Source organism: Tamandua tetradactyla, chromosome 21, assembly GCF_023851605.1.
Source record: "Tamandua tetradactyla isolate mTamTet1 chromosome 21, mTamTet1.pri, whole genome shotgun sequence".
NCBI classification, from domain to species: domain Eukaryota; kingdom Metazoa; phylum Chordata; class Mammalia; order Pilosa; family Myrmecophagidae; genus Tamandua; species Tamandua tetradactyla.
Window position 1 is genome coordinate 35,429,447 of NC_135347.1, and position 25,956 is coordinate 35,455,402.

Genomic DNA, 25,956 nt, shown 5'->3' on the forward strand with positions numbered 1-25,956 from the left:
TCAAAAGCTTCCTTACTTACTGGCAAAAGATCTCCCTTGCTCTCCATTTACTTCCCCTATCCTAGACCTGGTATCAGCCATTTCTTTGAGGAGTGCTGGTTCATTGTAGTCGGGGATGATATTAAAGCCCCGAATCTAGGTGCTAGAGGTGCTTTTTTCTTAGGTTGGTAGAACTTCTAGGCCATTTAAGTTGCTAGAGCTAGAAAACAATGAATTTTAAAAAGCCATGAATTCATGATGAGATTTCCAATTATGTTTAACATTACAGAGTTTTACTTTGTTCTTTGGTTTCATAATTGGATCTTTTTTTCTCTTACAGAGATTCTTGATTCCTTACATTATCAACCCTTTAATGTGTTGATTTTACACTATAAATAAAATAATTTCAAATTACAAAGCCAATATATTACTGTTTTAGTTTGCCAAAGCTGCCCACAATGCAATATACCAGAAATGAAATGACATTTGAAAAGGGAATTTATAAGTTGCAAGGTTACAGTTCTAAGGCCAAAGAAATGTCCAAACTAAGGCATCAGAAAAAGATGCCTTAGCTCCAAAGAAAGGGCTGATAATGTTCAGGTTTTCTCTCTCACCTGGGAAGGCATATGGTGAAGTCTGCTAGCTTTCTCTCCTCATTTCATAAGACTTCCCTGGAGAAGTGGAGGTGTTTTCCTTCTGCATCTCCAAAGGTCTCTGGCTTTGTGGGTTCTGTTGGCTCTAAAGCTTTTTCCAAAATGGTTCCCTCTTAAAGGGCTCCAGTAAGCAAACCCACCTTGAATGGGTGGAAACACACCTACATGGAAACCATCTAATCAAAAGTTACACCCACAATTGGGTGGGTTGATTCTCCATAGAAATAATTTTAAAAATCCCACCCTGCAATATTGAATGAGGGTTAAAGAACATGGCTTTTCTGGGGTACACAACAGCTTCAAACTAGCACAATTACTAGTAAAATGATGGAATGAAATACAAAATTCTCTTTGTCTTTTTAAAGTTCTTTTTGTCCTTGGAATGTACTGTATTGGATTCTAAAGTCGTTCAAAATAAATGTTTCTATGTATTGCTATATAATCAATTTGACATAGTTAATTTTTTTCAGTTTCAGAAATTCCTCTTTTTAAATAGGTACTTTGCATTTTTATATGTTTATTCTTTTGATCTCTATTTCATTAAATAAGGGAGGGTTTTCTAATTTTGAAATTGGATACTTGTCAAAATATATATAACACATAATTTATTCCATTTTTTGCAGTTCTGTGATTTGATATATGTTCTTTCTGCTAGAGATTCTGTCATCTCAAACTTTCATCTCCTTTTGAAGAGACCCACCATATCATTTAATAACCAGATAGTGAGAGCTACAAATCTTATTGTATCAGCAGCAAAGTTTTATCACTCTAAAGAGAAATTTCATAATACCAGGTATCTACTGTGTCACTTCAAAATGAAGCAAGAGTAAGGCATTCAAAAGGTTTCTTTGTCTTTCTCCAACTTCTTCTTGGTATGGTACATATATTGTAAATGCTTATCCTTTAGTTATGCCACAGGGTCTATTACTTCAACAATTTCAGGGTCCCAAACCATGGTAAAGATATCAACTGCTTTCTAATCATGGTAAACAGCATTTACTGATAATGAAAAATGAACGTTTTTCTGCCTTTGGCATTTTGAATCCTGTTGCTATTCCACATCCATGTGAAACAGGCCCGTTTAATGAATAATGTATAGGATGAGGATTAAATACCAGAGTGTCCTCTTTATTACGTTACCACTTAAGACAGAAATATTTGGGCTGTAGTAAGGGCACAATTTCTGGAAATTGGCATGCGGGAAAACATGACTAAAATAGAGCAATATTTTGCTTGTGTTTACTCAGTGTTACAAAGAAGATGAAGACCGACTGACACATTGTATATTTCATGAACATGGCTATACACTTTGATTTGACAAGTCTTTCAAGTTAATTTTCACTGGGGATTCAGGAGGGGTAAATTTTGCATTCTCTTGGAGAAAGGTAGTTGTAGTTCTTCATTTTATTAATGGAAATATAGACAGCACAAAGCATCTGGTAGATGTACTAAAACAGCTGCTGCTGTGTGGGGGTCCAACAAATGTAAAAAAATTAATGTTTTGATTAAATGATAAAATTCAAGCTACTCTGACAGCTGTGTCAAGAAAGGATCAAGGGACAATAAAATCTCTTGAGTTTAGAAATTTGGGGGAAAAGTGTATAATACAGGAGAGTATGAGTTCAGATGCCATAATCCGGTTTACTTAAGTAATCCAGTTTACTTACTTATCAGGTAGTTTCTTATCATTTTGGAAAAATGGTTCTTGCATATGAGTGCTATAGTGTGGTGGAAAATGGTTCTTGCATATGAGTGCTATAGTGTGGTGGAAAATGGTTCTTGCATATGAGTGCTATACTGTGGTGGAAAATGGTTCTTGCATATGAGGGCTATAGTGTGGCTAGTTTTATATGCAGTAGAACAGAAACTATTCAATCTATGGTATTCGACCTATGCAAAATAATGTGCCCATTCATTTATTGATGGTCAAAGAAACATAGTACACAAGAGCTGAGAAATATGACTGAAAGCTGTTCAAAATATTGCAAGCCTTCACAAGTAGAAGAGGTTAATTTTATATAGAGAAAGCATTCAAAATTTGTATTTTCAATAGCTGAAAAATCAAAATTCAGGTTTTTCTAGGTAGCTTCCTTAGATAAATTTTCATTTTCATTTTCATTCAGATTCAAGAATGTTGATTTTTCTTGTTGCTGTAAAAAAATTTAATAATCAATTATTAGGAAAATAATGGGAAAAAGACCCAGCTGTTCTTCAGTTTTGATGGACATGCCTACTTTTATCTCCATTAGTATTTATAGTTAAATTCTGAGTTGGACATTTAATATGTTAATTTTCACCTTTATGTAAAATTAACACTTTAGAATTTGTGTTTGATCAGTACATATCATAGAATCCTGCCTTGAAATTTCAAAATACAACATAGTATATTGACAGTAGTAAGACAGGGGATTGTTCTCCTTAACTGAAGGAATCAAGATTATTTTCGTAGGCAGATAAAGTATATTTTTTATCATTATTATTTTGCATGATAACTGGGAGGACATCTTAAAATAACAAGGGAGTAAGTTCAGAGTTAAAAGTGAGTTCATAATTTGCAGATTTTCCTTATTGGAAAAATTGAAGCTTAATAAAGCTTTTAGCCAGGCCTTTACATACTGTGAAGGAATCCCTACTGAATCACCAAGGGGTATATTAAAGAGTTCTAGGAAAATAACATAGAATGAGAACTTGTCTTCAGTTTTTAATTTTTTAAGCTACTGTTTGTAATCAGAGAAAATCCTGAGGATATTTTTTGTATATAGAGTTATTTGATGTAATATTAGATCATTGTCTCTAAACTTTTGATTGTCCACTTCATCTGTAAGACAGTTTCAAGCATACCTCTTCCAGTATCTATAGAGTTTGCATATTATAAAACATACTCCAAAATTAAAGTTTTAAAGGACAAGATAAATATAAATAAAAGTGCTGATTATCAGTAACTGCTTTTGCCCACCCCACTTTGGAGACCACTCTGTTAGAAATTACCAAATTAAAAATAAATTATTTCATTTTACTTTTACTTTATTTTTCCTGATACATTTCAGGTTTGTTTTTTTATTTGATCACCATTTGTTTGCACTGAGGTATTTTGTGATATCTAAAGCTGAACCTTTTCCTGAATTTTTCTAAGATTCAGCTTATCCCCCTCCTACTTATTGAACCATAGTATCGGTGAAGTACATTTGTTACTGTCGATGAAAGAGTATTACAATATTACTGTCACCCATAGTGGCAACAGGTACATTCTTTTTCCCTAGACCCCCTATTATCAACTCCTTGTGATAGCATTGTACATTTGTTCAAGTTCATGGAAGAGCTTTTTTATATCTGTACAGTTAATCACAGTCATTGTCCACCAAAGATTCACTTCGTTATACATTCCCATGTTTTAACCTCCAACTTTCCTTCTGATGACATACATGACTACACTTCTCCCTTTCCACCACACTGACATACCATTCAGCACTGTTAACTTATTTTCACAATAATGTGTATTATACCTGCTTTGAAACATTTCATAAAAACCCGTATTTACAAAATAAGTGGAAAGTATTTATTTTTGGTATAAAAGGGTGATTATTTACCTTACGGAAGAATTTTATTTGTTTGCTTTCAAAATGACCTAGCACACTGTAAATGATTCCATTCATGAACATCCCTTTTATACACAAATTACCTCAGATTCTTATCAGAATGAAAAAGTCTGTATTTCCTCTTGTGACTCAGGATTTCCTAAGATAGCAAGCTTACAACCTGTGGTTGCAAGTGGGACTACAAAAAGTAATAATAACCTAAATTTCATTGGCTTTGCCCCATCCAGAAAACTTCAAATCTTTACAAAGTCCTGAATCTGCCTCCTTTCCTCCAAATATTTCTGGAAATCCCCAAAATAAGTCTAACTCTCAGGAACAAATGTGGTTGGCTAGCTTGCAAATGGCACTGCTTGGTATTCGTAACTACAGCTGTGTAGACCGCTCTGTCTCCCTCAGGCATTGATTAAATTTTGGCTATTTTATAGATACCACATTCTCACATGGTTACCACCACTGATGCAGTGATACTTCAAAAGAACTAAAGATTATTGGCAAAGTCCTGGAAAATGTCTCTTTTCTCTTTTTTTATTTTATTCTCCATGGGAAGGGTGCCATGGCTATATAGCTTATTTGTGCCCCTGCTGCCTTAGAAAATTTAGTAAGACTGCTTAGGTTTTTGTTTCAATTCCATATACACTATATGAGATGAAGGATAGATCTGAGTGACATGTACTAGTCTATGCTCAAGAATCACTCCTCTCCCCTGATAATGAAGACATTGTTGTCAGGTTGCATTTCTTAAAGCTGACTGCTTTCTATAATCTGAGTTCTCTCCAGGAGAGCCCTCAGCTCCTATATATAGCTTTTTATTGTGCTGCTCCATCAGGTTCTCCAAATCAAGATGTGACTGAGCCTTAACAGTAGATGCTTAACAGTAGACCCTTCCTACATGCTAAAATTGATCTACATAAAACTTTTCACTAGTCTTTGGGCAAAGTGATATACAACCATACTTCCAATTATATTTTATGACATGAACCTGGTATTTAATCAATTAGATATAAGTGAATAATCATTTGGAGATAATATTTTTATAGTAATTTTTTTTAAATTATGTATTTGATTTTGGTTTTGTTTTGTTTTTGCTGTATGCACAACTTCATACAAAAAAGAATCCAATAGCATTGACTATTACTATGAGATTTAGGTCTCTTGTATACATATAATTTTGGATGATTATAAACTATATTGTTTTACATATTTTTGCTTAAATTTCTCTTATATGCATTGCTAAATGAAAAGAGTCCACATTTTGTAAACATAATGAAGAGACATTTTTCCAGAGTCGTGGGGGTAACAGTCATCTGGTGAATGCTAAGTTATTTGAATTCTTTCCAGTTTATGCATCCTGAAAGGCCCCGCATTAACTTAATAATAATTTGAATAATTATTCAAATTATTATTCAAATTATTCAATAATTATTCAAATTATTATTAAGGACTTTTTCCTTGGCATATACTACCATGGTGACAATTGTTATTGGTAATATCAATATATTGGTGCTGTTTGATATTGTCAGATTGCTTTCAGAACATTCCTACCTCATAGAGTTTTTATTAGAATTAAAAGAGATGTGACGTAATCTAGCCCTTAACTTTAGTGGCCTTCAAGAAATGTAAGTTCCCTTCCTTCAAATAATGATTTTTAGAAGTACTTTGACACCATTAGACATTTGCCATTAAACTTAGATTTGCATAATCCCAAAGCATGTTGTAAGTTTAAGGAGTATAGTACTAGGAACAATAGAGCTGATTTGATTCTAGGGTTGACATCCAAAAGAGGTAACAACCAGTCCTAATCCAAGGACAATTCCAAAAGAAAAGTTTTAAGGTCTGGTAAATAATGCTTGAAGTCAACATGGTTCCATATCAATTGAGTTTGAGCAGGTTTGAGGGAAGGATCCAGTTAGAAGGGTTATCAGTACACCAGATGTTGGAGGTGCAAATCAAAATAAACCGAAACCTCTATGAACAGGGTAAACTCAGTATTAGCTTTTACTCAAGTTTTGCTAACTTTCCAAAATCAAAACGGTCATATACTTACTGATACCTTCCATTTATTGAGCATTTCAGGCCATTAAGTAAGTATTGCCACCTCTTTAAAGGTAAAATTAAGGTTTAGAAAATTTATGTAATTTGCCCAAGGTTATGTAGCTTGGTAGTGGCAGTGAAGAAACAGATCTAACTGAACCCCAAATCTCTTTATGTCTGTCATTAGGCTTATGCAGCTTTCAGTTGCATTATGTAAAATGTTTATTTTCCTCAAAAGCTTGTGGGAATCACAGGTTGTTAAAGCCTTTAAATAAAGATAAATTTATAGAACATTTATAAAAAACATTTGGAGGGAGAAGATGGCAGCTTAGTAAGATGCGCGGGTCTTAGTTCCTCCTCCAGAAAAGCAACTAAAGAAACAGAAACAATACGAAACAGCTCCCGGAGTCACGACAGAGACCAAAAAGACAGCGTACCCCATTCTGGAACGGCTGAACGGGCAGGGAGAATCCGCTGCGGTGAGATACCCAAGGGGCGCACGTTTTCCTGGCCGGGGCGGCTGGCAACTCCACGCACGTGGCTCCCCGGTCTGACTGGGAACGTTGGATAGCGGGGCCCTCCCGTCACGCTTGGTGTCTCGGGCCAGCTGGGCAATTTGGACCAGCACGCCCCCAAACCGCGGCCAGCGACCCCCGCCTCCATGCACGGTTTCCGGGGTCGACTGCCCCGCAGACAAACGAGCGCCACCTACTGGGCAGGAAAAGAAAAACAGAGCCCAGAGATTCCACAGAAAAACCTTTCAACCAGCTGGGTCCCACACCCAGGGAAATCTGATCAAATGCCCAGACACCAGCAGAAAATAATGGATGACGCTCAGAAAATTGAAGATATGGCCCAGTCAAAGGAACAAACCAATAGTTCAAATGAGATACAGGAGCTGAGACAACTAATGCTGAATATACGAACAGAAATGGAAAAACTCTTCAAAAACCAAATCAATAAATTGAGGGAGGACATGAAGAAGACATGGGCTGAACAAAAAGAAGAAATAGAAAATCTGAAAAAACAAATCACAGAACTTGTGGGAGTGAAGGACAAAGAAGAAAAAATGGAAAAAACAATGGATACCTACAATGGTAGATCTAAAGAGACAGAAGCTACAATTAGTGAACTGGAGGATGGAACATCGGAATTCCAAAAAGAAACAGAAACTATAGGGAAAAGAATGGAAAAACTTGAGCAGGGAATCAGGGAACTGAATGACAATATGAAGCGCACAAATATACGTGTTGTGGGTGTCCCAGAAGGAGAAGAGAAGGGAAAAGGAGGAGAAAAACTAATGGAAGAAATTATCACTGAAAATTTCCCAACTCTTATGAAAGACCTAAAATTACAGATCCAAGAAGTGCAGCGCACCCCAAAGAGATTAGACCCAAATAGGCATTCTCCAAGACACTTACTAGTTAGAATGTCAGAGGTCAAAGAGAAAGAGAGGATCTTGAAAGCAGCAAGAGAAAAACAATCTGTCACATACAAGGGAAACCCAATAAGACTATGTGTAGATTTCTCAGCAGAAACCATGGAAGCTAGAAGACAGTGGGATGATATATTTAAATTACTAAAAGAGAAAAACTGCCAACCAAGACTCCTATATCCAGCAAAATTGTCCTTCAAAAATGAAGGAGAAATTAAAACATTTATAGACAAAAAGTCACTGACAGAATTTGTGACCAAGAGACCAGCTCTGCAAGAAATACTAAAGGGAGCACTAGAGTCAGATACGAAAAGACAGAAGAGAGAGGTATGGAGTAAAGTGTAGAAAGAAGGAAAATCAGATATGATATATATAATACAAAAGCCAAAATGGTAGAGGAAAATATTATCCAAACAGTAATAACACTAAAAGTTAATGGACTGAATTTCCCATCAAAAGACATAGAATGGCAGAATGGATTATGACCCAGCAATACCACTGCTAGGTATCTACTCAAAGGACTTAAGGGCAAAGACACAGACGGACATTTGCACACCAGTGTTTATAGCAGCATTATCTACAATTGCAAAGAGATGGAAACAGCCAAAATGTCCATCAACAGACGAGTGGCTAAACAAACTGTGGCGTATACCTACGATGGAATATTATGAAGCTTTAAGACAGACTAAACTTATGAAGCATGTAATAACATGGATGGACCTAGAGAACATTATGCTGAGTGAGACTAGCCCAAAACTAAAGGACAAATACTGTATGGTCCCACTGATGTGAACCGACATTCGAGAATCAGCTTGGAATATATCATTGGTAACAGAGACCAGCAGGAGTTAGAAACAGGGTAAGATAATGGGTAATTGGAGCTGAAGGGATACAGACTGTGCAACAGGACTAGATACAAAAACTCAAAAATGGACAGCACAATAATACCTAAGTGTAATGTAACTAGGTTGGAACACTGAATGAAGCTGCACCTGAAATATGGTTTTTTGTTTGTTTGTTTGTGTGTTTGTATCTTTTGTTTTTGTTTTTTTCTTTTTCCTTTATATATATATATATTTTATTAGTATTATTATTTTAATTCTCTTCTCTATATTAACATTCTATGTCTTTTTCTGCTGTTTTGCTAGTTCTTTTCCTAAATCGATGCAAATGTACTAAGAAATGATGATCATACATCTATGCGATGATACTAAGAATTACTGAGTGCATGTGTAGAATGGAATGATTTCTAAATGTTGTGTTAATTTCTTTTCTTTTTTTGATTAATAAAAAAATTAAAAAAAAATATTTGGAGATATTTATAATTGTTTCCTAAATTATGTTACAAGTATGGGGTATTCTGCTATGAGCTATAAAGGGTAACAATAAAGAATTAATAAAGAGGATGCCCACTGACATGATTTATTTTGTCTAACTTTATTACCTGAAATAGAAATGTAAGATGTGCAGGAATATAGGTACCAATATAGTTAAATATAAACCAAAATATCAGAGCATCATTTAGTAAGAAAAGACAAAAAGGACTTTGTTAGCATAATTGGGTTATAAGTGGTACATAGTAGCATGAAAAAGATTTTTCTCATAGATTTGTTCATTTTAGATGATGCCTAGGATGGACAGAACCTGAAATGAGAAGAAAATTGGGTGAAACAAATTGGGAATTAGGACACCAAGGACTCGGCAGTTGGCTAGTAAAGAACTAAGAGGTCTGTGGGATAGAGAACATGGAAGACCAGAGAGAACAGAGGCTGCCAGGTGCTCTTCTAAAGCAGACTCGGATAATCAACTATTTTGATAGGACAGGTTAAAAAAAAGTGTTTCACTCTAGACTCCCAGTTTGTTCATCATTGTCTAATAAGATTTTCTTTCTGACAATGGATTATAGTTTTCAAATGTTAAGGGCAGAATTATCCTAAGCATTAGAGTCGTGATAGAGGGTAGTGAGTTCTGTTAAGGTCGAGGGAGGTGGGTGCAGTGGTGACTGGAAGTATTCTCAGGCAGGTTCAGGGCTAAGACCAATTTGAAAACCGGGGATCTGGTAGGCGTCTCATCCTAGAGGTAGCCTCTGATGAAGATTTTCCCAAACAGTTCCCAGGAATAGTCCTCTTAATAGCCTTATGCTTGCTGAAGAAAATGTTCTAGCTATAATGAAATATAAAGGCCTAAAATTCAAAAGGAGGTGAGTTAGCCAACTCTTAATACACATTAAAATATAACTAGGTAGCTAATAAAACATACGTGGTGTTATATTCTTCCAAGGTATGGTAAAGGGAGAATAATGGGCATTTGAAATGAAAGTGTAGGGGTATAAAAGATGAAAAGAATAATGTTGCGATTATAAAGAGAACAAACCAAAGAATGAACAGTTTTGCCTGGATTTGACCTACAGATCCTCATTTGAGTGAAGGAAAAATAATCTGTTGAGAAGCCTTCCTGAATTATCTGCTGGTGTTTCTTTCCCATTTGGCGTTGTATGTGAAGCGTTTTACAAAAGCATATGCCAGCCTTTTCAAAGGGAGCTTTGTTCTCAGATGATACATTAATTGAGGTATCACTGCAGAATTTGGAACAAAATTCAATTTATATTGTAGAACTCCTTAGTGTGGTTTATTTTTCAATCCCCTCATTCCTCCCGCCACTGTCTCCAAACACATTCTTCCTCCTGTCACTGCCAGGGTTTCAGAAGATTCTGTATCAAGTTCCTAGAGGCCATTGTGCAGTCACAAAGAATTCTAGCAATGAACTGCAGATTCTGCCCTTGCCTGCTTTCCTTAGTGGAAGGCGGCCACACTCGTGGCTTGCTAAGCACTAGGAACCAAAGCAAGAACACATCATGCCTATCAAACTTGTCGGATGGATATGTGGACAAGTGTTGAAGAACTTTTCTGGAAAAAGTATACACAATCTTGTAGAGGGAATATGGGTATGGGGAAGAACTGGGAATAAAGTTCCCTATGGTTTCTTTGTGCTCCCAGTCACCTAAGACGAGGAACTGGTATTCCATCTTCTTTGGATTTGTGTTTGGGGGATGTTTTCAGTTGTTTTTTTTTCCTAACTTTTTTTCTGTCTTAGTTGAGGGGATCCAGAAAGCAGTCATGGACCTTGTAGATGAGTTTAAAGATGAATTCCCTACCATTCTACAATTATCACAATCTAACCAGGTAATGTGATTTCATAACTTAAAAAGGATATTGTATTTTTAGTGTTATACGAGTTATTTAATTCTTGACTTTGAGATCAGTGAAGCATAAGAAAATGTTAATTTTGTCTGGGGAACATATGCTTCAAATCTTATACCTTTTGTGAGGAATCTATGGAAAGCTGATTGTGGATCAAGAAGTGAGGTAGATAAATGAATGAAGCTTAAAGAAAATTGTTGTGCCACTAGATTGGAAATTTGGATCACTGTCATAGCCACAATTGCAGTGTTTAATCTAAGATTTGCATAATGTATATTCAGAAAAAAATAGCTAAATATAATTTAGCTAAAATGTATAGTAAATAAAGTAGTGCAAATATATAACAGGTTGTGACAATGGAGAAATATGTATGGTATGTGTGTTAATGTGGGTAGAAAATATTGATATCAATTAAAACAAAGTATACATGTATATCTTTTTTTTAACTTCTGTTTCAAAAAGGATTTGAGACATAAAATATTGGAAGTGGAGAAGGAGGGAGGCAGAGAATTTTGAAGGTCAGGAAAAAGTAACATCTTGTTTAATGGATATATGTAACCTGATTTAACTCAGAAGTATGCAGCTTATATTGCAAAAGTGTGTTTCAGTTTAAATAAATTAATACCCTATAAAGTTACATAGTACAGTAACAATCCATTTAACCACAGTTCAGGCCTTTGGCAATGCTAAAATGAGAAACATAGCCAAAACCTTGAAGTAAGCAAAAAAGCACCCTTAGTAACACAGTAATCATAAAGTCTGTATAATTTATTCCAAAGGAGAGATATTAGAGCTATTTTCAGTCATTCATCCTGACAACCAGTCATCAGACATTTACTAAATACTATTATTTGGAAGTAGGGAGAGGGAATGCAGAGATAAACTAGACATAATCCCTTCAGTCAAACTTAATCTGATGGAGGCGGAGGTACAAACAAGAAATTGCATTATAATATTGTAATGTTATAGAGGCACATCAGATTTAGACATGTAAGTTAATAATGATGACTTGGGAAGTTTAGAGAAGGCTTCATGGAGGAAGGGTGCTTACACTGGGTCGCAAAGGATATATAGTTTTCAAGGTAAAGGAAGAGCTAGGGTAAGTGAATAGGGGCAGGGAAGAATATTCCAGAGGAAACAGTGTGAATCAGATCAAAAAAGTATGAACCAGAATTGCAGGTTTACCGAATTTCAAGTAAATCTGAATAAATGGCATGTAGGATAGAGGGTTGGGGCAGGAAATAGTAGAAAATTAGGAAACAAGCGGGAGTCAGAATATGGAGCTTCTTATGCCATGTAAAGAGGACTGGTCTTTGTTATAATACGGATGTTAGAGAGTTTTGAACATGGAAATAGATATTGGATTTTTACTTTATAAAGACTTCTGTAGTGGTAATGAAGTCTGAATGGAGGCAGAGCTTCTTGTAAGATTCTGTTGCAAATGACAGATATGACAACGAGACTGGCGTTGGGAATAGAAAGGATGAGAGGTTACATATGAGAGATACTTAGCATATTTTAAAATTGACAGTAGGCAATGAGAAAAACATGTAGGGATTGTGGACTCCAGGATTTCTTAAGTTTAGTTGGACCACATTTTAAGGGATTATACTGTATCTTGTTAAAATGTGAAGTCGAGTTGTAATTCTATATATAGATTGGAAATTCAGGACGGTCTGGGCTGAAGATGTGTATTCAGGATCATCAGTGTATAGTGTATAGCTACAATGTAGATGATGGTAAATATTGCTCAAAGAAGAGAGTTTAGTAATAGAGAAGGAGATGGAATAGAGCCCCAAGGGAATGCCAGTGCTTAAAAGATGTCACCAGAGGGTCGGAGGTAAGAACAGAATAAAGAGAATGAACGGTGAAAAACTCATATATCTCTAAAAATCACCTGATAGGCATTTTTGTTTACCATCAAATCATTTATGTGTTTTAATTGCCAGGGCCTGCTGAACTTTGTTAGTAATGGTAGAGTTATGATATATTCCTAGAAGATATAACAGATTACAGTAGTCTCTCTACTTTGATAACCGGATGGCTACTGGATAGCCGCTGCACAAATGGCATGGTTGAATAGGAAACGAAAGTCAGAAGGCAGGCCTTAGGCTGGCAGGGGAAGCAGCCCTGTCTCCTTTTGGCTTTCCTTTTCTTGACTTTCCCTAGATTTTGAAGAAGAAGATACTGAAGTATATGTATCGAGATGCCCAGTGACAAGATGATATCCAGATGGTTATCGGCTAAAAGACAGAATAGAACAAGGTTTTCTAAAAGCCCCAGAAAGCAAACCAGATTTTGTAATTCCATTTTTTGGAGGGTGGGGGGAGGGAAAGAAAGAGATTTATTGCAAAGGTAGCTGGCTAAGGTCAGGAGATACAGTCTCAAATCTGTCTCCCTGAGCCAAAGAAGCAGAGTTTTTATCAGATCAAACAAAGGGAGGTGAAGACAGGATGTTAGGGATGTTGGTACATGGCGATTGGCTAATATGCATTGAAACTAGGGAGGGTGATTGGCTATTGCAAGTTTGCTATTACTGCTGATTGTTCCTTTGTTTTGATGAGTAGGTTGGTGGTATTGCCAGAAGTGGTAATGTTCAGACATCTTGCTTCTCTTTTTGGTCTGCTGTTTCTCTTTCTTGTTGTTTCTCCTCACTTTTGTTCTGCTGCAGGATATTCTATGTTCTGGGGAGACCCTAAGTTCAGGCTTCTTTGTTCTGTGCAAGCTTCACTAGGTTTAGCTAATTACGAGATTCTGGATCTGCCCTTCAGACATCTGAAGTCTGCAACCACAGAAAAATAACATTTTTTTCAGGGCTGGAGAGGCTGGCTGGTTGAAGGAGAGATGAACTTTCTTTCTTCTCTATAATTCCATTTTAGACTCTGTGTCTAGTTGCTTCCCTTTTTTTGTATTCCCCTAGACTTTGTATAAAGTCTTGAAACATTAGAGACTTTTCTTAGCTATGTTCTGGAGTATTAAAGGAAGAGATGGTCAGGTGTCCAGATTTGGGCCGGGATGTAAAATTGTTAAAGCTGACAGAGAAATGGCCATAATTTTTCAGAAAGACCCAAGGTGAGGCAAGAGATGGCATGACAGAAAGTCCTGATACCCCTTCCAAGTTGTGATTCTCTCACCATTGCCAACATTAGGGTGACAAGTTTTAATTAATTAAAGAAGTTGCAACTTTCTTTATAATATCCTTCATCTCTTCCTACCCTTTGAATAGCATCATTTTCACTAGAGCCACAAGCATGACTTATGGTGAGATACATTGATATTCTGATCTTCAAAGAAAGAACGCTGAGTCATTTCCAACTCATTTAAGTCATTTATTTGTAAGAAACTGTCCCACTCAGTGGAACCTACAGATAGATTGTTAAAGTTTCTTATTTTCAAAACTCTCACATTGTTCTTTTTCCATCACTTTGAAGAATGTTTTGCTGAGATTGTCTGGAAGCTGGAGCAGTTAGGGGACATTTTTAACGAATAAAAGTTATCTGCTTTTCAAAAATAAGTTATCTAGAAAACACTGCTAATATTCGTTTAACTAGATTATTTTTAAAAGATTGTGAATACTGTTAATCTTATTATTTCCAGGATGGTCCATAGTTCCCAAATAAACGAAAAAGAACAGCTTTAAGAATGGTTAGAGTGTGTCTTAGTTTGCTAGAGTTGCTATCAATAATTCCACAAACTGGATTGGACTTAACAATAGGAATTTATTGGCTCAGTTTTGCGACTAGGAATCTAAAGTCAACGTACTGGCAAGCCTTGCTTTCTTCCCGAAAACGTGTGTTCTAGTGCTGGGGTTCCTTGACTTATAGTCCCGCTTCGTGTCACATGGCACTGTCCTCCTCTTTCTCTTTCCTGTGACTTCTGGGTTCTCTAAGTAATCAGGATCTGGCCCACCGTAGTTCAGTTTGCTGCACCTTAACTAAAACTAACATCCTCAAAGGTCCTGTTTACAATCTGGTTCACACCTGCAAGGATGGGAGTTAAGGTGATGAACATATGTTTGTGGGTACATGAATTCAGGCTACCACAGAGGGCTTTATGAATTGACTTGTATTTAAAATCAGTAAATTTTGTGATTGCTATTTAAATCTTTTTTTTTTTCCTGAGGTCATGTATTCTCTATCCCCTTCTGCCCAGCCAGCCCACACCTTACTATGGTCAGTATCTCTATGTCCTTTAATAAAAAGTAGTTTGCTTTTTTTTAAGGTTTACACTTACAAGTTCCAAATGATTCCCATATGAGAACTTTAAACCATTCAACCTTTAAATCTGAACAAACCAAAAGTGTGTACTATAATTGCAGAACTCAAGAATTTTAACTCAGGTGATCCTTACAGGAATGAGAATAAGAGGTCTTTTTTGTGGTAAATAGGGTCAATTTTTGTGGATTTTTGTTTTGAAAAGTGATTATGTGTTTTATTCTGTAATTATAATGCCTTTACCGTTTACTGCAAAATTGGGAATTGTAGACAGAATATACTAGAATCCATGTAAAACCTTGTATTTTTACACTACAGTAATCTGTGGATGTGCATTTCTGAATTTTCCATGATTTAAAAAAATTGTGGTATAAAAACCACTGAGGGTACAGCAGTGATCTAGAAATAACTTATGATGGTTTTGGGGTTTCTAAATATAATGATTGTAGGATTGTAACTAGAATGTTCTATAATTCAATTATATTTCTGTTTTTGGTGAGTTTTTTATGGAGCGCTATCAATATTGGAAAAGTTACAAAACACATTGTACTATATCTCTCAATATTAATTTTTATATTTTCTGATATAGTTTATTCATTCATTTTGGGAAATACCTATAGAGTTAACTATTATGTACCATATGCTATTGTAGAAACTGGAGAAAGATCTGTGAACCAAATGAGGATAAAATACTGCTGTCATAGAACTTGTGTCTTAGTAACGTAGAAAAATGATAAACAAGGAAAATAAGTAAACTATATAGTATGTTAGATAAGTCTTAAAGAAAAGAAAAAATAAATAGCAGAGAAGGGCTAGGAAGCTGGGGTACGGGTGGGGGCAGACAGTTGAAGGTTTAGATGGATAACCAAGGCCTTATTGAGAAATGATTCTTGGGATACCTGGAGAATCAAAGGGAATAGCAAGTTCAGAGTCTCTGAGGTGAGCATATGCCTAGCAAGTCCAACGAATAGTAAAGATAGAAAGGGAAGGGACCAAACAATGGGCCCAGAGACGTAATGGAGACGCAAACTATGTAAGACCATGTAGACCAGTGCATGTAGGCTTTGGCTTTTACACTGAGTGCAACAGGAAACCACTGGAAGCATCTGAGCAGAAGAGCGATCTGATCTGACATAAGTTTTACTTGCATCTCTCTGGCTAATGTGTTGAGGAACAGCAGGAAAATGGACAAGGGTAGAAGCAGGAAGACCATTTAGGAAACTAATTCATTAATTCGGAGAAAAGATGATGGTGGTCTCTTAAGTATATTGGAACAACACTTTGGTAGGGGATGTGTGAAAAGTGGTCAATTTCTGGGAATATTCAAAGAAAGAATTGAGTAGGATTTGATGACAAGCTGGTTTTATAGATACAGGGCTGTGAAAGAGCAGAGATAACAGAAATTAGAGTTCAGCTAATTTGAGCTCTTAATGCTCAAATTAGCTTTGACAAAGAAATGGGCCTGGTCTATGGAAAGATAGTAAAAAGGCAAAATAGGATATATTTTGAAAATGTGGGCGCAAATGGAGAAATCCAGAGCAGGATTCTAGAACCAATCTTATTAACTGATGTTATTTCTTTTGGTAAAGGGTCTTTAAGTGACTTTGCTTGTCCTTGAGATGATGATGGTGGGGGGTAGAATTCATTTTCAGGCAAATAACGACAGAAAGAATCATCTGAGCTTGCCCTGTTTTGTAACCAATTCCAGGATGCTTAGGCTAATAGTCAAAAAAAATAAAAAATAAAAAAGGGAAAAGAAAATGAGCATTTCTAAATTTGGGGTTAACATATAAATTTAAACATATGCTTTGGTAAGAAAACATAGCATGGTTCATAAAAGTGGACAAAAAGGGAAAAGCTGCTAACTTGAAATGCGGAAAAGAAAAACCTTTTATTTAAAATTTTTCCTGTTAGAGCTACTTTAAAAGTAAAGTAACTTATTACAGTAAAGTAGCTCAGTGGCAGAATTCTTGCCTGCCATGCCGGACACCCTGGTGCCTGTGCATGCAAAAAAAAAAAAGAAAGAAAGAAAAGAAAAAAAATAGGAAAAGTAACTTATTGAAGCTAAGAGTGAATTGGAATTATCGTAAACTGGTGAGTTTTTTTAAAAGAGAAAACTCTTCTTCTGTGTCTAAAGGAATGTAAGTAGCCTTTTCCTCTTTTGTCCCCCTTTGTATCTCCAGTGCCATGAAGCACCACAGAACAGGCACCACCCCTCTGCCTTGCTGGGTTTGTTTTCTAATACTATTCTTAAAAACAACGAGGGGCTTGGAAAATCATTTGATTCCATGTTTGGGGGAAAATAAAGGGTCAGGGATCATTTTGTTGTCAGAAAGTAACAATTCTTTCAAAGGTATCTAGGAAAGTATCAAAAAGGAAAGCATTTAAAAACCATGAAGGTAGCTACACAGTCATATTTTATTTTAACAATTAGAGCACTAACGAGAAACAAAGATGAGAATTAAGTGAAATAGGCTGAAAGAGCCATGAATTCATGATGTAATACTAAAGTATAAAAGATAACATAAAGTATGCTAAAACATTATTGTAATGCACATTTGAATTTTTTAAAATATTGTTTATACTGTCATACTTGGTCAACACAATTCCTATGACCCCTACAGTAGAATTTTTAACAGTCAGCTTATTGACAACAAACAGGCTTATTTTTTTTACAAAGAGATAAAAACTTAAACAATTAAAAGAGGGAGAAAGTGAATCAGAGGGGGAATGTAGTGTAGTGTTTGGGAGAATGAATCAAAAGTGGTTCCATTGACATCGATGCGTAAAATCAGTGGGTCCAGGCCAATATGTACAGATCACCCAGATTTTTTTTAAAGAAACTTAGAAAATAGAGGGAAACTGCAGAATGTGAACATTTTGCAACTACAAAAAAAAATGAGGTGTGCCCAAAATACAGTGTTTGACCAGGGAGACGAGGCAAAATTGGCACATACCTCTCTCCTGTTTGTCATGGCCATATGTCCCCACCTTATGTTAAATCAATTATAATGAGAGAAAAAAAACATACAAGTAAATTATAATCAGAAAAAAAAATCAAACTTATTCCAGCTGCTCCACCTTGAGGAGGAGGAGTTGGGAGGGGTCAGTGCAGCAAAGCCTAAGCTTGCAGGGAAACGAGTGTGTGTGCAAGAGCTTTGGATACAGCAGACAATGTAAATTTCTCTCTCGGGTGTGCGCTCAAGCAGAGTAGGTGATACTATGAAATGACTGCACCGTTGTATTATCTCGCTTTTTCTGCTTGCCTTTAACTGTTTGTGAAGTTGCTGTCTTCTAAGGTGTACATTAGTCCACTCTTAGTATAGACTATAGGAGGGTTGAGACCACCAGGGCTGGGGTGGGCTAATGGAGTTTTTACAGTAAAGTTAACAAATTAAACCAACACAGGACTACCAATCCTGCAGAAATAAATCCTCGGTGGCAGGCTAGAACAGCTTTTGGTTGTTTTCAATGATAAATGCTGAACCGTAAGAGAAATACTGAACTTGGATCAACAACCGTGATCATAAAATTATTATTTCAGGATAAAATTTGAGGCATTTTAAAATAAACGTATAGCATTTTTATGATGTTCATGCTAGGCAAAAAAAATCTATTTAGAAGATATTTTGTACTTTTATATTTAGACTCAAATATTTAGGATTTCAAAGTTGCTCATTTGTATTGTTAGCCAATACTTTTCTGAAGTTATATACTAAAAAAACCAGTGTAGCCCATAAAATTAATTAAATGAATAATGGGAACTACACTTGCCTTTTGGAATGCAGTCTAACCACATTATAAGTAATTTCCCTGCAGTTTACTTTCTGGCAGAGCAGAGAACTACATGTCATGTGCTTTGGTAATGCCATAAATTTTTTCTTTCAGAATACTGATAGTTTTAATAATTAAAAAAAATAAAAGTTTCTTAAACTTGATTAATATACAGCATAGTTGTTTTAGTATTTTTCTTTAAACTGTACATATACATTATAAGATTGTATGTATATTATGCTTCACGAGAAAAAATTTTTAAAAATAGGAGAATATTTGACAGTTTTGAATAAGAATTGTTTACTTTAAAAATCACTGCAAAAAAGATAAACCCACATAGAAAAAAAGAGAAATTTATATGTTTTGACTTATAATTTAACCTCTTATTATCTAGTTTAAGGAAAATAAACATATTCATATAAATATTTAAGCATATGGGAGGAAATCAATGAGCTTGTATGAGGATATAATTATTGGACACTGAGTATATGCTTAGCATCATACACAATGTAAAGTTATGTGGTACTCTATCTCTTCCTGAAGTAGATTTTAATAATGCATTGGAGAATCACACTTCAGTCACTTTTCAAAGGCTTATTTTCCAGAAAAGAGAACCCATCCAAAAAACATCCAAAATCAAAATGGCTACTGCTTTAGCGAAGATCAACAGGAGAACATTCATTCAAGGATTACACAGCATATCCAGATCCTCTAAATCATTGGCCAAACTTCTGCAACCTCAGCTTGCTTGTAGACTTTTAGAGTTAAGGGACATATCTCATCGTCTTCTGAGGGAAGTTAATGCACCAAAGCAACCCCTATATAACATACAGGTAAGCAAATATTGTGTTTACACAAGACTTGGATGCTTTTTTTAGGAACAGTTTGAATTTGCAAGTTTGAAAATGAAAACATAATACGTTTTGTTTGTCCTGTGTATAAAACAGATACACTTGGATAAGAGAAATAAATGGTTGTACCTTTTACAATACAGTATATTCTCTGGTTTAAATCAGTCTGAAAAGGGAAGTAATGTGGATTTTTTTCTACTCTACTGTTAGATTGAGCTATTTGAAATTGTCAGTTTAAAATGGGTCAATTTTTAGGCCTAAGAGTCACCCCCAAGAGAACCTCTTTTGTTGCTCAGATGTGGCCTCTCTTTCTCAGCCAACATGACAAGCAAACCCACTGCCCTCCCCCTCTCTACATGGGACATGACTCCCAGGGGTGTGGACTTTCCTGGCAACGTGGGACAGAAATCCTAGAATAAGCTGGGACTCAGCATCAAGGAATTGACAAAACCTTCTTGACCAAAAGGGGGAAGAGTGAAATGAGACAAAATAAAGTGTCAATGGCTGAGAGATTCCAAACAGAGTCAAGAGGTTATCCTGGAGGTTATTCTTATGCATAATATGGATACCACCTTTTCAGTTAAGGTGTAATGGAGAGGCTGGAGGGAACTGCCTGAAAATGTAGAGCTGTGTTCCAGTAGCCATGTTTCTTGAAGATGATTGTATAATGATATACCTTCACAATGTGACTGTGTGATTGTGAAAACCTGTGTCTGATGCTCCCTTTATCTACCTTATCGACAGACAAGTAAAACCTATGGATTAAAAATAAATAAATAATAGGGGGAACAAATGTTAGAATAAATTTAGTAGATTGAAATGCTAGTGATCAATGAAAGGGAGGGGTAAGGGGTATGGTAATTTTTTTATCTGTTTTCTTTTTATTTCTTTTTTTGAATTGATGCAAATGTTCTAAGAAATGATCATGATGATGAATATACAACTATGTGATGATATTGTGAGTTACTGATTATAAATGTAGAATGGAATGATCATATGGTGAGAATGTTTGTGCTTGTATGCTGGTATGTTTAATAAATAAAATGAAACATATAAAAATATAAAATGGGTCAATTTTAAATTTTAAGCATGAAAATTAGCACATAAAACTAAAAAATCCTCCAAGAAGCCTTAAAATCATTTTGCTTTGTTCCTTTTTTCACATAACCTTTTGTTTCCAAGATAATTTTTGTTTGATATAATATATTGAGTATATTTAACTAAATCTCATTTTGATAGACCTGTCACCATCCAGGTATATTCCAAATTACAGTTTCGTCATTGTTTTATTGAACCTTTATATTTATATTTGACTACACCAGCTAGTCAAACATTCTGAGGACCAATTTCTTTGTTTCTAAATTTTATGACACAGAACTCTGGGCTTTATCATTGGGCATTATTAAGAGTGTCCTGGGCTCTGCTTTCTCTACGTTCACTCCAGTCTCAGATTTCCCTCTGCTGATTACAAGATGATTTGATTTGTTCCCAGGGCTATATCCTTCCAAGGTTAAAATTCAGTGATGCAAATTTATGCATCACATAATATATGATGTTACCAGCATATATAGTAGGTTGCATCACAGGTTGATCACGAAAAAGAGAGAATCCCAGCATTCCTGGCAAAGTCCAGAGGTTCACTTTTACAGAACGACTTAAGTCTCTGTGCACCCCTCTAAACCTGGGAAATGGTATGCACTGATTGGCCTAGGATCAGATCAGATGCTTAAAAACCCCTAGAGCTCAGGGTGGAACCACATCTAGACCACATGACCTGAACATGGAGTAAAGGTGAATCCTCAAACAAAACTGAATTGTTTAGAAAAGATGAGAAAATGGTTTTTGGATGGCCAAAGTCAACAAATACCCATAACACAGGAATCTCTCTATAATCAAAGATTTTGACATTTTCAGAAATCACCAGATATTCCAACTATGAATTGCCTGGGGATAGCATTTATATGAGGCTTCCTTGTATACTTGATCTCCAAGAAAGTGAAAAATGGTTTGTGTTTGCCAACCACCGAATTCTTTAAGTACTATAAACGTTACTCCCAAATCATTAGATAATCAAAAAGATATGTAGCTGAACACTGTTACCTTAAATTCTCACTGAAACATCTTTCTGAATCTACTGTTTTGCCTTTCTTTAATTGTTCCATTCTTGAATTGTCACACACATAGGTTTTACAGAGGGTTGATATAAGAAGTGTCTTTTGAAGAATACTTCTGTATTTAGTATGGAATCATGTTCAAAGATACTTCATTATGTAAGTCAAAGTCCTTCTTTTATTAGTTTTTTCTTTATTATTGTCAGAACTGTGAAAGATCTGAAATGTACCCTATTCACTGTTAGACAGCTACAGTTATACACACACACACATACACATACACACAGATGGTTTATTAGTCACAACAAAAGTAGCAGCCACAGCAGTATTTTTTGTTGATTCTTTACGCTTTGGTTCCCATAGAACAATGTTATGAGGGCCAGATGTTACCAGCATATATAGTAGGTTGCATCACAGGAAAGGAACCAAGAAATTAGGAGACTTAGCTTTTTATGTGTTGCTGGCACACCTGTCCATCCCCTCCAGAGATACTTGGTGATTACCCATCTACCTGGAATGTAAGCAGATCTTTTCCATAGGAGAGGAGGAAGGCATCCCTAAGTTTATTACTCTGGAATATAAGCATCCATCTCAGGGGAGGGGAGAGAACTTTATCATTAGTGCCCTGTGACATCTCCAGGGATGAAAAACTCTTGATTCCTCCAAGGGAATGCACTTCCTCTAGCTTCTAAGGCTGCTATTCAAATATGTCCTTTGCTCAGGAAGTCTGGTCTATGTTGATATGAGAGAAATTCATGGAGAATCATCTCCCAAAACTCACAAGCAGTGGTGGAAAAGAATCTTTCTTTTCAGTTGAACTTATGTTTCCCTTAATCCAATAACGACAACTAAAACACACTCTTTGTTTGCCTCTTTGTCTTGATTTACAATGGGTTTCAGAGGTAAATTTAGAGCTCAGTTACGATAACGAACTTCAGGAACCTGAGATGAAATAAGCGAGCTTACAGAGTTAAGTGGCTTGTCTAAAGTCCTTATACTGACTGTAACTGCTTCTTCCTTCTTTCGTTTTAATTAGAGAAGTTGGTTTCAGAACAATCATGCATAAAATACAGAATTCTCAAATACCTCCCTATTATTAACACCTTGCATTATTTTGGAACATTTGTTACAATTAACGGAAGCACATTTTTATAATTGTACTATTATAATTGTCCATGGGTTGACTTAAGGTTCCTGCGTTGTGCAGTTCCATTGATTTTTTTTTAAATTTATTCTAGTACCATATATACAAGCTAAATTTTCCTCTATTAATCACATTCATACACATAATTCACTGCTGTTAATATGACTGCCTCTTTGTGTCAATTTAAATCAATACCTACGATATCTCGTCTTCTTCTTTGTTCTCAATACAGTTGCCTTAATTTTTAAATTCTTGTCAATGAAATATTTCAAGCATTTAAATGAATTTATCAGAAATTCCACCCAAATTTAAAGTAGTGGTAACATTTTCCCGTAATGTCTTCAGATCTCTCCTTTATAAAAATAAGTCAATGAGGGTGGTGCAGTAGTGCTCAGTAGCAGAGTACTCGCCTGCCATGCCAGAGACCTGGATTCAATCCCCGGAGCCTGTCCATGCCAAAAAAAAAAAAAAGGTCAATGAGTCATGCTCCAATCTTACTCCCTCTTCTTCACTACCAGAGATAATTATTACCCTCAAGTTAACATGAACATTTCCATGCACTTTTATATTTTTATTACATCTGTGTAAATCTGTTATGTAGTATTGTTCCGTATATATTTAAAATTTATATAAATGGTATACCATACTTATTCTTCTGCAACTTCCTTTTTTTCACTGAACATTATTGATATATGTAGCTATGCCTTATTAATTTAACTCCTCTGTGGTATTTCATTATAAGAAAAAATAACCCACAGTTTATTACTGAACAGTGGATGACTTAGTTTCCAAATTTGTGCGACCACAGACAGTACTTCAGTGAATATTCTTGTAAATGATTCCTTGTCCATATGTTAGTGACATTCTCCAGTTATATATCTACAACAGAGATCTGAATTATAGAAAATGCACATCTTTAACTTTATTATATATTGCCAAACTGTTTTTTATGATAGGCACATTTTCTAAGGACCCATTGTGATTCCTGAATGAAAGAATAATTTTCCAATTTCAGAAAATTCTCCACCATTATTTCTTCAAACATTGGTACTTTTTCGTTTTCTCTAATATCTTCTTCTGGAATGCCTGTTAAAATACTTTGGACCTCTCATTTTCCTCTCTACGTCTATTTACCTTTCTCATTTTTTCTTCATCTCTATCTCTCTTTGATGTACCCTGGATAATTCCTGTGACTTATCTTCAAGTTCACCAATTCTCTCCAACTATGTCTAAAATGTTCTACGTATTCAATGCATTTTAAATTCCAAACATTATATTTATCATGTCTAGAAATTCTAGTTAGTATTTTCCTCAGAATTTCCTGCTTTTTTCATTTCAAAGTGTCTTTTACCGGTTTATTCCTTGAAAAATATATTTATTTTAAACGTACTTATTTTATGGGCTTTTAAAAGATTGTTCTTTGAGGTGTTCAGGGGATGCAAATTTGAGTATTGTGATCTCTTTTTTTTTTACATTGTCTAAGTCTATATAACGCTTGTCTCATGGAGGAGAGAACACTGGAATAGGTTAGACTTTCTTACTGTAGCAAGCGGAAATTGTGCCAGACAGTTTCAGTCATCTGCCACAGAGTGTTGCTTGCAATGTGTTCTCTTTTGTATCTTATTCCTAGCAGATAATTTTATTATGTTTTGTAATTTTTTAAACTGAAAGTTCTTCAATAAGGATTTGTTTTAAAAATAGAAAGCCCATCCGACCTTAGTGGGGAAATTGTCCAAGAGATTTTCCTTGTGCTTGAGGGATACCAATCTTTATGCAAATTTCCCTACTTAAGTTTCCCTACATCTCACTGATAGGGTAAATTTAGACCCCTTTACATTGTGCAAGCTTGGGAGTTTGATCCCTGATTGTAGAGTTTCAGTCCCAGGTGGAGACTAACTTCCTTACCTTTTTCCTGGGCTGGTGGTGCAGTTTTTCTAGTCCTGCTTTCATAGAGATTGCAAATCTGCAAAGGCACACAAATGTATTTATGTTAATCTCCAGTTTCTGTATTAGAACTCAACCCCCAGTCATCATTTCTGGGTCCAATACCATTTCTAGAATTCCTGGGATATCAGTTCACACCCGTACTGTCCTGGTTTTTAGTTTCTTCTTTATTCTTGGTACAGGGGGATTTCTTTCTCTCATAAACCACCTTGTATCAAATTTGGGGGGGGGGATATTTTTTTTGTAGAATTTAGGTGTTTCATGTGAGGGGTTCCATGTTAACTCAGTCTGTCATGTTACTGGAACCAGATGTCCCTCATTTTTATTTTTTAATGCAATTTATTGAAATATATTCACACACTATACAAACCATCTGAAATATATAATCACTGTCATCTTTATATTTTGTTTTTTTTTACAAGTTTTAATATTATAACATCGTTAGTTTTCTTTTGAGAAGTGAGTAAATTATAATTTTGCTTTTTCATTCATTAAACAAATATTTGTTGAGGACCTGGGATATAAAATCACTCATTTAGGTACTTGGTATTCAGAAATGTCTTGCTCTTGCCGTATGGACTGAAGGGGTGAAATGCAAGTAATCAAACAATGTCAGTAGAGTGCATCAATTGCACAAAGTGTGTTGTATGCTACTGAAACATCAAAAAAGGGCACACGATTTCAATAGAGTGGTCAATATAGCTTTTCTAGATTATAAGATATTGATTCTGATACTTGAAGATTGAGGCTTTAGCCAGGTGAAAAAAGTAGGAAGATCATTGCAGGAAGAGAATGGTGTGTATTAACACTGAGGTGAGAGAGTGTGGCTCGTTTGGGAGAATGAAAGTAGTTCCGTGTGGCTGGAGTGAGACAGATAAGAACAATACCAAGTCAGGAACTTGGAGATTGAGGGTGAGAAGAACTTTACTTGAGTAATAGGAAGCAGCTAAGGTGGGGAGTAAGAATTGTTACTAAGAGGACACTAAATTATAGCAAGGGAGAAAAAGGCATATCTGAGATCTGA

At 35.6% G+C, this 25,956-nt stretch overlaps 1 protein-coding gene and 1 non-coding gene across 5 annotated transcripts in view; one reads left to right on the forward strand and one right to left on the reverse strand.

Moving 5' to 3' along the window:
- The first annotated feature begins 10,445 nt into the window (after positions 1 to 10,445).
- The window catches only part of SPATA9 (spermatogenesis associated 9), a 39,497-nt gene continuing 23,986 nt past the window's right edge, over positions 10,446 to 25,956 (forward strand). For 2 of the 4 annotated variants that reach the window (XM_077138703.1, XM_077138707.1), the window contains exons 1-3: positions 10,446 to 10,609; positions 10,788 to 10,876; positions 19,488 to 19,715. In XM_077138703.1, coding sequence (XP_076994818.1) covers positions 10,549 to 10,609; positions 10,788 to 10,876; positions 19,488 to 19,715 — 378 coding nt within the window. In that variant the 5' untranslated portion in view covers positions 10,446 to 10,548. Of the gene's footprint in view, positions 10,711 to 10,787; positions 10,877 to 19,474; positions 19,716 to 25,956 lie in introns of those variants that run through there. The other 2 variants (XM_077138705.1, XM_077138706.1) reach the window with 2 other exon arrangements.
- On the reverse strand, positions 24,462 to 24,586 carry LOC143665844 (small nucleolar RNA SNORA28). Its single transcript, XR_013167240.1, has one exon. It is a non-coding gene; the product is annotated as a small nucleolar RNA SNORA28 (small nucleolar RNA).